At 40.5% G+C, this 11,880-nt stretch overlaps 1 protein-coding gene across 1 annotated transcript; it reads left to right on the top strand.

Moving 5' to 3' along the window:
* The first annotated feature begins 529 nt into the window (after nt 1-529).
* LOC127188411 (NADH dehydrogenase [ubiquinone] 1 alpha subcomplex subunit 1-like) lies at nt 530-3,765 on the top strand. Its single transcript, XM_051144877.1, has 2 exons — nt 530-540; nt 3,540-3,765. Exons 1-2 carry the CDS (start codon nt 530-532, stop codon nt 3,763-3,765), a joined length of 237 nt encoding a protein of 78 aa, XP_051000834.1.
* The last annotated feature ends 8,115 nt before the right edge of the window (nt 3,766-11,880 follow it).

The following is an 11,880-nucleotide window of genomic DNA, read 5'->3' as shown; positions in this document are numbered from 1 at the left end:
ACTGTAGTTGAGAGTAGCTGATGTTATACCTGAAGCCATTTCAGAATCTTTGTGGGAGTTTGAAGAGTCAGGCATGGTATGAAGGGGAATAAAACATTCTGGAATCAGTAACAAGTGATACTCATGGAAGGATATAGGCCATAAATGTTCATATTTGAGTTCACAGGGTGAAGGGATTTTCTGGGTCTGTAACTAAAGGCACAGTTGGTTAACTGGCTTAGATAGGTCTTCAAAATTAGCTCTGTTTTTCTCCTTGAGCTTCACAGCAACTTTGGACTCTTATGCGTGGTTTATAAAGTGTAGAGGAATTAGAATCCACCTTAAAGGCCTTCTACGTCTATGTGATCCAACTAAACTAGAGACACTAGATTACAATTTTATCTGGCTGGAATACATACACACTCTTAGTACAAACCTTTAATCCCAAACAATGAAGGAGATAAGGTTAGTTTGTAGAAGGAAGAAGCCATGTTTAAAAATGACATCTAGTTGAAGGGCAAAGTACCAAATGAGGGAAGTATTTGATAGAATGGGTCAGAGGTAGGTTACACCCAACTGTTAAGAGAGCAGGACAGGAAAGAGAGGTTACTTAAGAACAGTGCAAGAAGAGAAAATAGAGTTTTTGACCAAGAATATTTTACAGGGACAATTTTACAGAGGCAGGTTGCAGAGAGAAAAAGTTAGACACAGGTGAAGACAAAGTAAGACAGAGAATGAGGAGGCAGAAGATTTAAACATTGCAAGATTTAGTTTGAGGCCAGGCAGAGCAATTCAGTCAGAAGTCAAGAGAAGCCAGTTTGATTCAATCAGCTTGGAGAGGAGTTTGGGCCAGAACAGCTTAGTTGAACTATCCAGTGAGAGCTTGGAAAAAACTAGAAAATGTTTGGGAATGGCTCTCATTATATCCCCTCATCTGAGGAAATAAAAACAACATTAACACTAAAGTTCTTAGAAAGGCACTTTGGTCTGTGATGATCATCAAAGTATTGAACTTTGATGGAAAAGAATCTAGAATTTGTTCCCCATCTCATTGACAAATCTTGAACTGAATTTTAGAGGGAGAACAGGAATTTATAAACATAAAAATTAATATAAAATGGTGTTTTAGCTGAAAAAATGTGCAGAAACTCAGAGATACACATTAATCTATAAAGTTCAACCACATAATATTTTAATTGCAGGAATGTTTTATTCAAATCTTCCCCCCAATTGATATTTAACATAAGAAGTATTTCAATTTATAAATGTATCTTCTGTTTCATAGGTTTCCTGTCAGTGATGCTTAGCTTTGTATATAATTTCTTTCTTTTAAATTTCCACTACTGTTATTCATTTATTCACCTTTCAGTGGTTGAGATGGATGAGGGAACAATGGTATATCACTTTGATGACCTGTGGCATCATTCCAATTAACTAGCCAAGCAATTAATATTCTACAAATTAGAGCAGAGACATGGAATATAGTGAGCATCTCTATTGACAATAGAGGTTAAGTCTAATCCAAGTTACATCAAATCTGTTAAGAGTTTGGAGGAAAGTTGATTCTTTAAATGATTATATCCAGGAAACCCAATCATCTTTACTCAGATCCAGCTGCTATAGCCCATAATATGTCACATTGCATATGGCTTGCAACTGCATCCAACCCCTCCTTCCAGAGCAGGAATTGTTTGCCAGGAGAAAAGCATGCAGCTATGGAGTGTGATTTCAGAGAAATCTTCTAGAGACACAATATATTATGTAAAATGTTTATCTGCCTTTGTAAGATGAGCCCACACTAAATATTTTCTTCCTTTGACTGATTCCATAAGCTAGGCCAATAGATCAGTTTATTATCAAATTATTAAGTTTGGTACTTAGGTCACTCCACTACATGTCACAAGGAAAAGTGATTATTTCAACTACCATCTAATCTACATGTTTTCTATGTGTAGATGTCCAATCCAATCCTCTGTACCAAGTTCCATGTGTTTAATCTTCTACTGCCAAATGGACTCAGTCAGGAATGACTCAGGCCCAATTCATTCAAAATTTAATTATTTCTTGTTGGACAACTGTAATTCTGCTATTGTGGATTTTTTCCTTTTGCACAACGCTTTTCTCCTAACCTGACCTGAGGGAGATCCTCAGTGATCCAAGTCTCCGTTTGGACTTTAAGTATTGCTCCACTCCATTTCCCAGTATTTGAATTCAATCGTTGATATTTCATTTGGCTTCCTGAAGCAACCGTGTAAGTAGATTTATAGCTCTTAGACTCACTCACTTACAATTCCCTCTTCAACAAAGACAGATGGATCTTTTAAAAATGAGTGTCAGGACAAGGCACTTTATTGCGTTCTCCCAATTTTTAAGATAAAATACTAATTCCATAATGCAGAATGCATTTAGTCTTTCCATGGCCTGGCCTGGTCTCTATCTCTACTTTCATATACCCTCCTCACCTTGTGCATTACCTTCCTCTACAACTCCTAGCTTTCTAAGTGTCCTGAGTACTTACCCTGAGCCTGGAACTATGCTGATGTCATCCATCAGCACTTTCCAGACTTTTCCAATGATGCATATCACCTGGGGTTCTTGCTGAAATTACAAAGTCTAGTCCTCGTCTCAGACTTGTTGAATCATAATCTCCATGGAGTTGTCTAAAAAGCTGTGGAATCTTTTTTTCTCTAAGCTTCATAGATGTTCCTTATTGTATGGGAAATTTGTAGAAGCACTGCTGTTTGTTTACGCTTTCTTTCATTTAGTCCTCATATAGTTGGCTGAAATAATTGTTGTGGGTCTCACTTGTTGGGGTCAATTAGAAAAGCATGGAACTTACTTGTCCAAATACAAAAGAATATGGTGATTCAAAAACAATGTCCAACCCCAGATGGTCTACCACGGCCACAGTCTGCTCTCCTCACATGCGTGGCAGCACCTGCCTTGGTGTCTGTGCATGTTCTTTCACTTGAAGAGAGTTATTTTTTGTCCAGTCTTTTTGCAGAAATTACTCTTAGCCTGGTAACCTAACTCAGACTGAAGCTTCGTGAGCCTCTTCAGTCAGGCTTTGTTGCCTTTTTGCGAACGGTTGTTAGCATGGCACAGAATATCCACACTGTTCTCTGCCCCCCTAAGAGTTTATCAGGAGGCGCGCATTCAAGTTCTTAGGAACCTTTACTCGAGCAGAATGTCTCAATTGCACTAACTATATGATAGATTTCTGCTAAATAAATAAAAATACAATATCACTTTTGCCTGGAAGTTACCTGGACTTTAGATTATATTATCTAGGGTCATTCCAGCCACAACAAAGTATTTTGATATCATGAATGTTGTTTCATTAAAAATAGGCCATGTGCTTATCAAACTGACCTATTTTTATTCCCACAACATTTTAGAAGAGTAAGTAATCACCCATTCCTTCCTATAGTTCAAGTAATCATAGATGTACACCCTAATATAAAATAAAGGTACGTCACATCCAAACTCTCAGGGACACAGACATGTTATGGAAATCAAAGTGGGAAATAGAGAGGAGTCATTACAGTCTGGCATGTAAGCTGCATTGTGGAGATATGGTTCCAGCTTCTTCCTGGCCTTGCCATCATGGGGGTGTGTTTGATCATTCCCAGGGTGCCCACTGTGTACATCTACAAGTTCACCAACAGGAGCAAGGAAAAAAGAGTTTGCCAACTTCAGTACCAATGGTATTTGATGGAGCAAGATAGACACGTCTCTGAAGTCAATCGCTACTGTGTGTCGAGGGGCCTGGAGAACACTGACTAAGGAAGCATTTCCCTGGCTGCTGAAAAAAAAATGACTCAGCTGTGTTCATCTGTTCCTGTTAAAAGGCTGTGCAGCATATTTTATACTGTGTGCATGTTATGGGATGCTTAATAAGAAAGTTTGTAAAATGTGGGAAATAGATAAAACATGAATAGATGTCATACTTTAATGTCATCTTAAAGCAGGAGGCAGAGGTCCGCCATGTTGGCAGCAGTTCATGTTGAACTGGTAAAGATGAGGGATAGGACAGGAAGCTGTCCTCATGTAACCCAGTGAAGAACATTTAGAATAAGGAAAAAACAGACTATTCAGAGCACTAAACAAAGTCACAGGAGCAAGAGAAAGGAATTTTACCAATGCAGGAGGGTTGTGACAGAGTGCCTGAAAATGACAGATAAAAAGACAGACACACAGAAAACAAGAAAATCAAGGCAAGCAACAGCTCCAGCCAAAGGGCGCCTGAGCAGGAGGAAGGACAGCAAAGCTTCATTGAAAATATAAGCTGCAAAAAAACAAAACAAAACAAAACAAAACAAAAAAACGAAAATATAAGCCACGCAGTCCTGGTTGTTAAAAAACACACTGCTGTCTATCCCTCACAATGAGACACAAGCTTCTCACATTTCAAATCTATTTGTGAGTCTTGAGGAAGCAATAGCTCCTCCAACAAGAGGCAACTATGGAAAATAATCTGCTTCGTCAATCTGTATGACATGAAGGACAGTGGCTAGGGAGCCATTGGAAGAGGAAATCATGAAAAGCAACCACAGCCAGAGAGGCTGAATTTAACCTGCTATGGCCCTGGGCGCTAGTAGAGGCCAGTTGGAAGGCAGGAAGCTAAGAAACTAAAAACCAGAGTCAGGAGTCTCTCAGGCTGTGAAGAACACAGGAAAAAGCAGCCTCGTCTGAATGATAATCTCCCAGAAGTTCTACAGTGCTGGGCCTGAGCTTAGCAACCAGGTCAACCTCTGAAACCACCTATCTTCAGTCACTGTTGCAGAATCCCAGAACCCTGCTGCTCCAGTGGAATATTTGGCATCCACAGTTGCATCTGCCAGGCAATCTGAGCAATACTTATAGGGTCTGGAAAGCATGGCAGTGTGAGGAAGTCTTGAGACGGTGTGCAACTCCTTCCAGATAGAATACTGCCCTGCCCCTATCCCATACCAGGGAGCTGCACATTGTGAGGAAGTCTTAAAAGGGTGGGAGAGAGCTGGGCCTGGTGGAGCATGCCTTTAATCCCAGCACTTGGGAAGCAGAAGCAGGAGGATCACTTTGAGTTCAAGACCAGGCTGGTCTACAAAGAGAGTCCAGGACAACCAAGATAAAATAAAGAAACCCTGTCTCGTAAAAGCAAAACCCTGTTCAGGCCATAGACTACAAAGCTAAGAATGGCCAACAGTGACTTCTGTGTACACAAAGGGAAGCTCCTAAAGGGGAAACAATTATGGGATACTTCTAACAATTGTCCAGTACAGGCTTGATAGCAGCATAATCCATAGGCTGGATGAGAGTCCACAACACTCTCGGCCTCTCTCCTGCTCCAAGCTTGGAAGCTCCCACCCAAAGATTTCCGAGGACCCAAAAAACATGGTCCAACATTTTTATCTCACAGCCTCCTTGAATTTTATATACTTTTAACAATATCATTACATTTCATATTTAGATTTTTATTTGCCTTCATACATTTTTCTAATTTTCTGTATGCAATTTTTTCATTAACAGACTTTTTTCTTTTGGGTTTTCTTTCTCTTCCTTTTCATCCCATGTGTTCCTGCCTTTTCCTTTTATTATTGTTATTGTTGTTGTTTTTTAATAGTATTTTAACATTATTTTATTGTGTTATTGCCTCATCCAGCCTTAATACGAGGGGAGGTGCCTAGTCTTACTAAAACTTGATATGCCATGTTTGGTTGATATCCCTGGTTAGCCTGTCCTTTTCTGAAGGAGAACAGAAGGAGTGGAACTCAGTAAGATGAGAGGTGGTGGAAGAGAGGGACTGGGAGGGGACAAGGGAGAGGAAACTGCAGCTGGGATGTACCATATGAGAAAAGAATAAATAAAGAAGCTCTTCTTTGTGAGTAAAAATGATGACAGAATAAGAGACAAAAAAAAATCTCCTTTATATCACCAAAAATCTGAAAGAAAACATTTGTTCTTTAAATCCAACCAGAGCAGAGAAGCATAGAAAACCAAAGGGCAGTCATCAACACACTACGGGAAATTAGAGAATACATAAATGCTGAGTGCTCTACTTGGGAGAAAAACAGCAGACTATCCCCAGAGCACTAACTAAGTCACAGGAGACTGGGAGAATCCCTCCTCTACCTGCTCGGAGTTTCCAAACAAAAGAGAGATGTAAACTCCAGAAGCCAAGACAGCGGAAAAAAATAAGTAATTAATTAAATAAAAAACAATCCTGAGAGAGTCACAAAGTGTGTGGATGCCAGGAAATTACCCAGCGGCAGCCATCTTGTGTCATTCCTGAACCTGGTGTGGTTAGAAGGGAGCAAAACCCAAGACAAACTGCTGGAAAGAAGGTTGGGAGGAGAAAAACTCTGTACAACCACATTCCAAAGCCATCAGCTCACCCTCCACCCACAGGAGCATAGTGCGGTTCCCTTGGGAGAGCCACAGAACTGTGTGAACACCTCGTGTGAACTGACCTGACCTCCATGGAACAGACCCACATGAAAGCAAATTGGCAACCTGAGCACAGGTACACTGATTGTACCTAGCAAAAAAAAGGTACATAAGAGAGTGGGCATGGCCATGTAACAATCTTCAAGATTGACATTCATGTAGAGGAAAGGAGACCATCCCAGCAGGCAAGCAGGGGAACAATTTAAACACTGATATTCCAAATCAACCAATTCCCCCAGCACTGGGGAACTCTGTAAAGGTTCTAACTCCTGCAGATACCTGACCGACCGGGAACTCAGCCTAGCCAACAGCCTGATGGAATTCCATGGAGACCCTACACATTTACAGACCTGTTTAATGGCTTTGATCTGGAGAACAAATGGAAGATCAGCATAGTTTGCTCCTTAAGACATTTCAAGAAGGGGAAGAATCCAACAGGACCCCAGCAGGGGAAAAGTAAAGGTTGACACAGTAATACTTTTTATTTTGATTTTCCTTTGGGTTACTTCAACTTTCAATTTTTAAAACAGCACTCAAACACAAATACTTCTAGCTTTTATTTTATATTGCTTGTTTATATTTAAAGACTTTTCTCCCAGCTTCTGAACCCATTCTATTCTGTTCCGTCCACTAGTTTTCTTACTACAGCACACACAAAATATTTTATTTCTTCCTCACTTTGTCTTTGTCTCGTGCCCTGCTCTTTCTTGTAGCTACTTCTTACCTACATATTCTTTTTAAGTAATCTTTTTCTACTTATTTAAAATTTTAAGAATTTGATCTGAGAGCTATACATACGTCATTTCCGCCCCACTCTCTCCTCTGACCAGGTCCTCTCATGTTCCCCAACTCCCTCCTAATTCATGACCTCTTTTTCTTAATTATTATTGTTACACACACATGTATAAGTACAGCCTGCTGAGCTGGCTGAGAACATTCACTGTGGCTCTTATGAGTATATGTTTAGGACTGACCACTTGGGATTGCATAACCTTCCAAGGGCTTAGTCCAGGGAGAAAAGTGATATTCATTTTCTCATACACTTCCCCTCCAGTCATTAACTGCCTAGAGCTCTTTATCAGAGTGGAGTCTTATGAGATTTTCCACATCTGTGTTCATATGTTAGTTGGCACTGTCATCATGCAGGTCTTATTTAGGCGGCCATGTTGTTAAGATTTTATGAGTGTGGCTCCCTGAGATGTATAAAAGACACTATCTCTCAGGAGACTTCCTGGTCTCTGAGTCTTCAAATCTTCCTGTTCCGTTTTCTGTGATGACCCCTGAGCCTTAGATGCATGAGTTGTGCTGTAAATATATAAATTGCAGATATGCATCCTACGGTCAACTGATCTCTGCATTTTGACCAGTTGTAGGTTTCTGTAATGAAGTCTGTCTACTGTAAAAAGAGGCTTCTTTGATGAATGGGGAGAGCTATGCTTATTGGTGGATATAAAGATCTGTGTTTAGACTGAAGCTGGGAATTATTCTGGCTTAGTAAAGAAGCAACAGCAGGTTCTTCTCTAGGCTCCACAGCATCACCAGTCACAGGCAGGTGGCTAGGTTTACAGTACCAGCCATGAACTGCCTCCTATTGATTGGGCCTTACCTCCAATCTGACATCTGTTGATTGCCCCCCAAGATGTTAAGGGCATCCTTGGGGATATCTTGGTGTGCTGGTCATTTCTCTGGTTCACAGCCTTCACAACTGGGTAGGGCTACTAATTAGTTGCTCTTCTCCCTTGGTGAGCAACAGTCCTCAGGCCTCCATATCATTTTCAGGTCAGTTCCTCCAAATCCTCTGTCCAAAGTGTGTGATGTATTAATTAGAGTTTCTATTGCTGTCATATACTGTGATGATCAAAAGTGACTTGCCAGGAAAGGATTTGTTCCAGCTTGATTCTCTCAGGCCACTCTGTCACCGAGGAAAGTCTAGGGAAGGAACTCAGGGCAGAAACCTGGAGGCAGGAACTGAAGCAGAAAGCATAGGTGAGTGCTGCTTACTGGCTTGCTCTTCGTGGTTTTTCAGCCTGTCTTCTCATAAGATTCAGAACTGCCTGCTCTGCAGTGGCATCACCCTCCTGTGAGCTAGGACCACCCAAATCAAGTCATAATCTAAGAAAATGCGTTACAGGGTAGCCTGTAGGCAATATGATCAAGACATTTTCTCAACTAAGGTTTTTCCTTGGAAATAACTCTAGCTTATGGGAAATTGACAAAAACAAAATCCCCTAAGTAACACAAAATAGAGGTGTGAAAATATTGTTACTTACCTCAAAAGTGGAGAACGAAAAGAGACCAGAAATATAGGCAGTACCTGGGAAGGGCAAGAAATAGAGCTCCTGTGGTCCTACAGGAGAAACTTGGGTTCTATTGATACTTTGATTTGGGCCCCACAACACTCATTTAAGTCTTCTGGTAGTCAAATCAATAAGACAATAAATCTGAGTGGCTTAAAGCCATTATTACACTTACACTTGTCACAGCAGCAGTAGGAACTTAATATAGTCCCTCATTCAGACCTGGCCCAGCTGAAGAGGTCTTCAGAGTTTTACAGAGTCTCACCAAAGATGCCGTGACTCAGGTCACAAGCTTAGTGCCTGTGTCTTCTTCCAAAGGAGAGCCATAAAAAGATCCGTAGGCACCACTCAGAAATGAGCTAGAAACAGGGCCAACCCAAGACTGTGGTCCAATTTGCTCTTCTCTTCCTCCTTTTGGGATTTCCTGGCTGTTCTCCAAAACCAACAGGGTTCTGCAAGAGTACCAACTCCCTACCCGTCCCTATGCATCCACCTTGATTTACTCCAGGTCAGCAAAATGAGAAGCCATTCATCTCATCTCAGCTGTGAAGCTTGAATCATTCAACCAGGGACTAGGGTTGGTTGGGTCTAGGTCGGTTAAGTCCTTGCAGTGTAAGCATGAGGACATGAGTTTGATGTCATGCATAAAAGTTGGACACAGTGGTATGTGTCTGCCATCTTACCAATAGGCAGGAAGATACAAGAGGATTGCTGGGGTTTGCTGTCCAACCAGTCTAATCAAATCAGAGAACTCCAGGTTCAGTGAGAAACCCTGTCTGAGAAAGTAAGGTGAAGGGCTAGAAAGATGGCTCAGCAGTTAAAAGCTTGCAATATTCTTGCAGAGGACTGAGGTTTGATTCTGGGACCTGTGCCAGGAAAGTCGTAGCCCATGGCAACTTCAGCCCCAGGGAGGGTCAATAGCTCTAGCCTCCATGGACACCTACATTCACATCCACTGAGATACAAAAGAGCATAAATAACTAAAGAATGAAGTAAATATTTAAAAAGTATTGTAGAGAGTGATTGAGGAATAGAATATTGACCTCTGGCCTCCGTACTTATATGCAAGCACACAATATGGACAGACACGTGACTGCACATGGCCCTGAAAACTCAAAGAAATTAAGGAATAATAGTTCCAAGGGGGACAAATGACCTTCCAGGACAGAATAGACATACCTGTGTCAATTCTTAAGCTCCAGATTTGAGAAAGAGACTTAAGTAATTAGAGGGTGAGATCTTTAGTTGGACGAACCTCCTCATCAGGATGTACTGCCAAGAAAGAACTCCCATAACTCCAGCTCTCTCTACTACGTCATTAAAATTCCAACTTTCCTTTAAAACTCTATCTAACTTTACAGATCTATAAAAAGGTTTTTCTAAGGGAGCATCTACTCTATGGTGATCTGTGCCTTAAACACTCATGCTTTAAGGAGACTTTAAGAAAAATGTATTTAAGCTGGTTCCCACCATTTGTCTCACGGCACGGAGACCTGCACTGGAGTTCTTTCTATGGATTTTCCTGGGGACTTGAGAGTTTACAAGTCTAGCTTGGCAAGTAAGGCCAAGATAGTTTTCACATCGAGGAGTGAGGCATAAAGCTCCTCCTACTGACAAGATCACATTCTTCCTAATTTGGTTTAATTTTGTAAACCTAAATTCATGCTTACTTTAGAATCATTTCATCTAATCACACTCTGTCTCTTTTAACCCTTTTGTTGTGTAATTGTCCATTTATTTCAACTCTTTATTTATTATTTATACTACTTCATAAATCAATTTTCTTGGCATAATTCTATTGCACTACCCTCTCATGTTTTTATTTTAACTGCTTCAGAAATTTTTTTTCTCTAGTTACGTTTTGTTGTTGATGTTGTTGTTTTTGTTATTGTTACTCTGTTAATTTAAGTTACACAATCGAAAATCATAGAGAGTCTACAGCCACACTTCAGAATGGAAATGGTGGACTGGAACAAACAATCTCACCCCCCTGAGTGCTTGGTAGTAGAGCGCATATATAGTTGCCACGGACCACTAGCTCAGTCGGGGATAGGTCCTTGGGATCAGAGGTTCTTCGAGTGTTGGTGAACAGAGATAAGGCCAAGTGACAAACAGACAAAACTCAAGATCGACTCTATCTGAGTGTATTTTGTAGCCAAGCAGTCTAGCATTATATATATATTTTTTAATTTTTTTATTAATTTATTCTTGTTACATCTCAATGGTTATCCCATCCCTTGTATCCTCCCATTCTTCCCTCCCTCCCATTTTCCCCTTATTCCCCTCCCCTATGACTACTCCTGAGGGGGATTTCCTCCCCCCGTATATACTATGGAATACTACTCAGCTATTAAAAACAAGGAATTCCTTAAATTTGTGGACAAATGGATTGAGCTAGAAATGATCATAATGAGTGAGTTAACCCAGAAGCAGAAAGACTCAAATGGTATATACTCACTTATATCTGCATATATACATTTATTGAAAGCAGTGAGCGGGGTAGAGGTTCTGGTTACATTTTTCCACAGCGTTTTCCTGCAGAGCAGACTCGCGGAAGTCAGTGAGCAATCAAGCATACACGGTACAGATACAGAATGTGAAGTTATTGTGTTGTCATTTTTTGAATTACGACTTTGAATGAAACAATACAGGGTACAGAACATACAGCAAAGACGTTATCACTTTTAAGTTATTGGCTTAGTATCAATACCGATGTACTCTCTTTGTCCAGGGCAAACGTCCTCTCCCTAAGGAAACTTTTCCCCTAATGAAACTTGTGCCCAGCACCTGTGTGTCAGGACGTTTTTTTTTTTTTTTTTTTTTTTTTTTTTTTTTTTTTTTTTTTCCTATTTTATTCTTTTTGTTCTTGCTACCTAAAATCTTTTTTAAATACTCTGGGTTTTTTTGTAGGCCATAGTATAACTTATTAACTAATGATTAATTTTTAGTCATATTTCTTTTAATAAGTGGAAACGAAGCAGAACTACTTCGGCCACGGACAGTCGCTGGCTGCAGTCCCAGGCCAGGGTCTCATAGCAACCGTTGTTATGCTTGAGGAGTACCACCTTGGGAGTGAAATCCAGTTAGAAATAGAGAGAATAGGAAATAGCTCTCAGAAAAGAGAGTTTTGAAATTGCAGTTTTTGTTGGCAGGAATATCGACCCCAGTTCAGGAG

This window comes from Acomys russatus, chromosome 4, assembly GCF_903995435.1.
Source record: "Acomys russatus chromosome 4, mAcoRus1.1, whole genome shotgun sequence".
NCBI classification, from domain to species: Eukaryota; Metazoa; Chordata; class Mammalia; order Rodentia; family Muridae; genus Acomys; species Acomys russatus.
The sequence above is the reverse complement of the archived record's forward strand: the minus strand, read 5'-3'. Positions and strand labels throughout refer to the sequence as shown.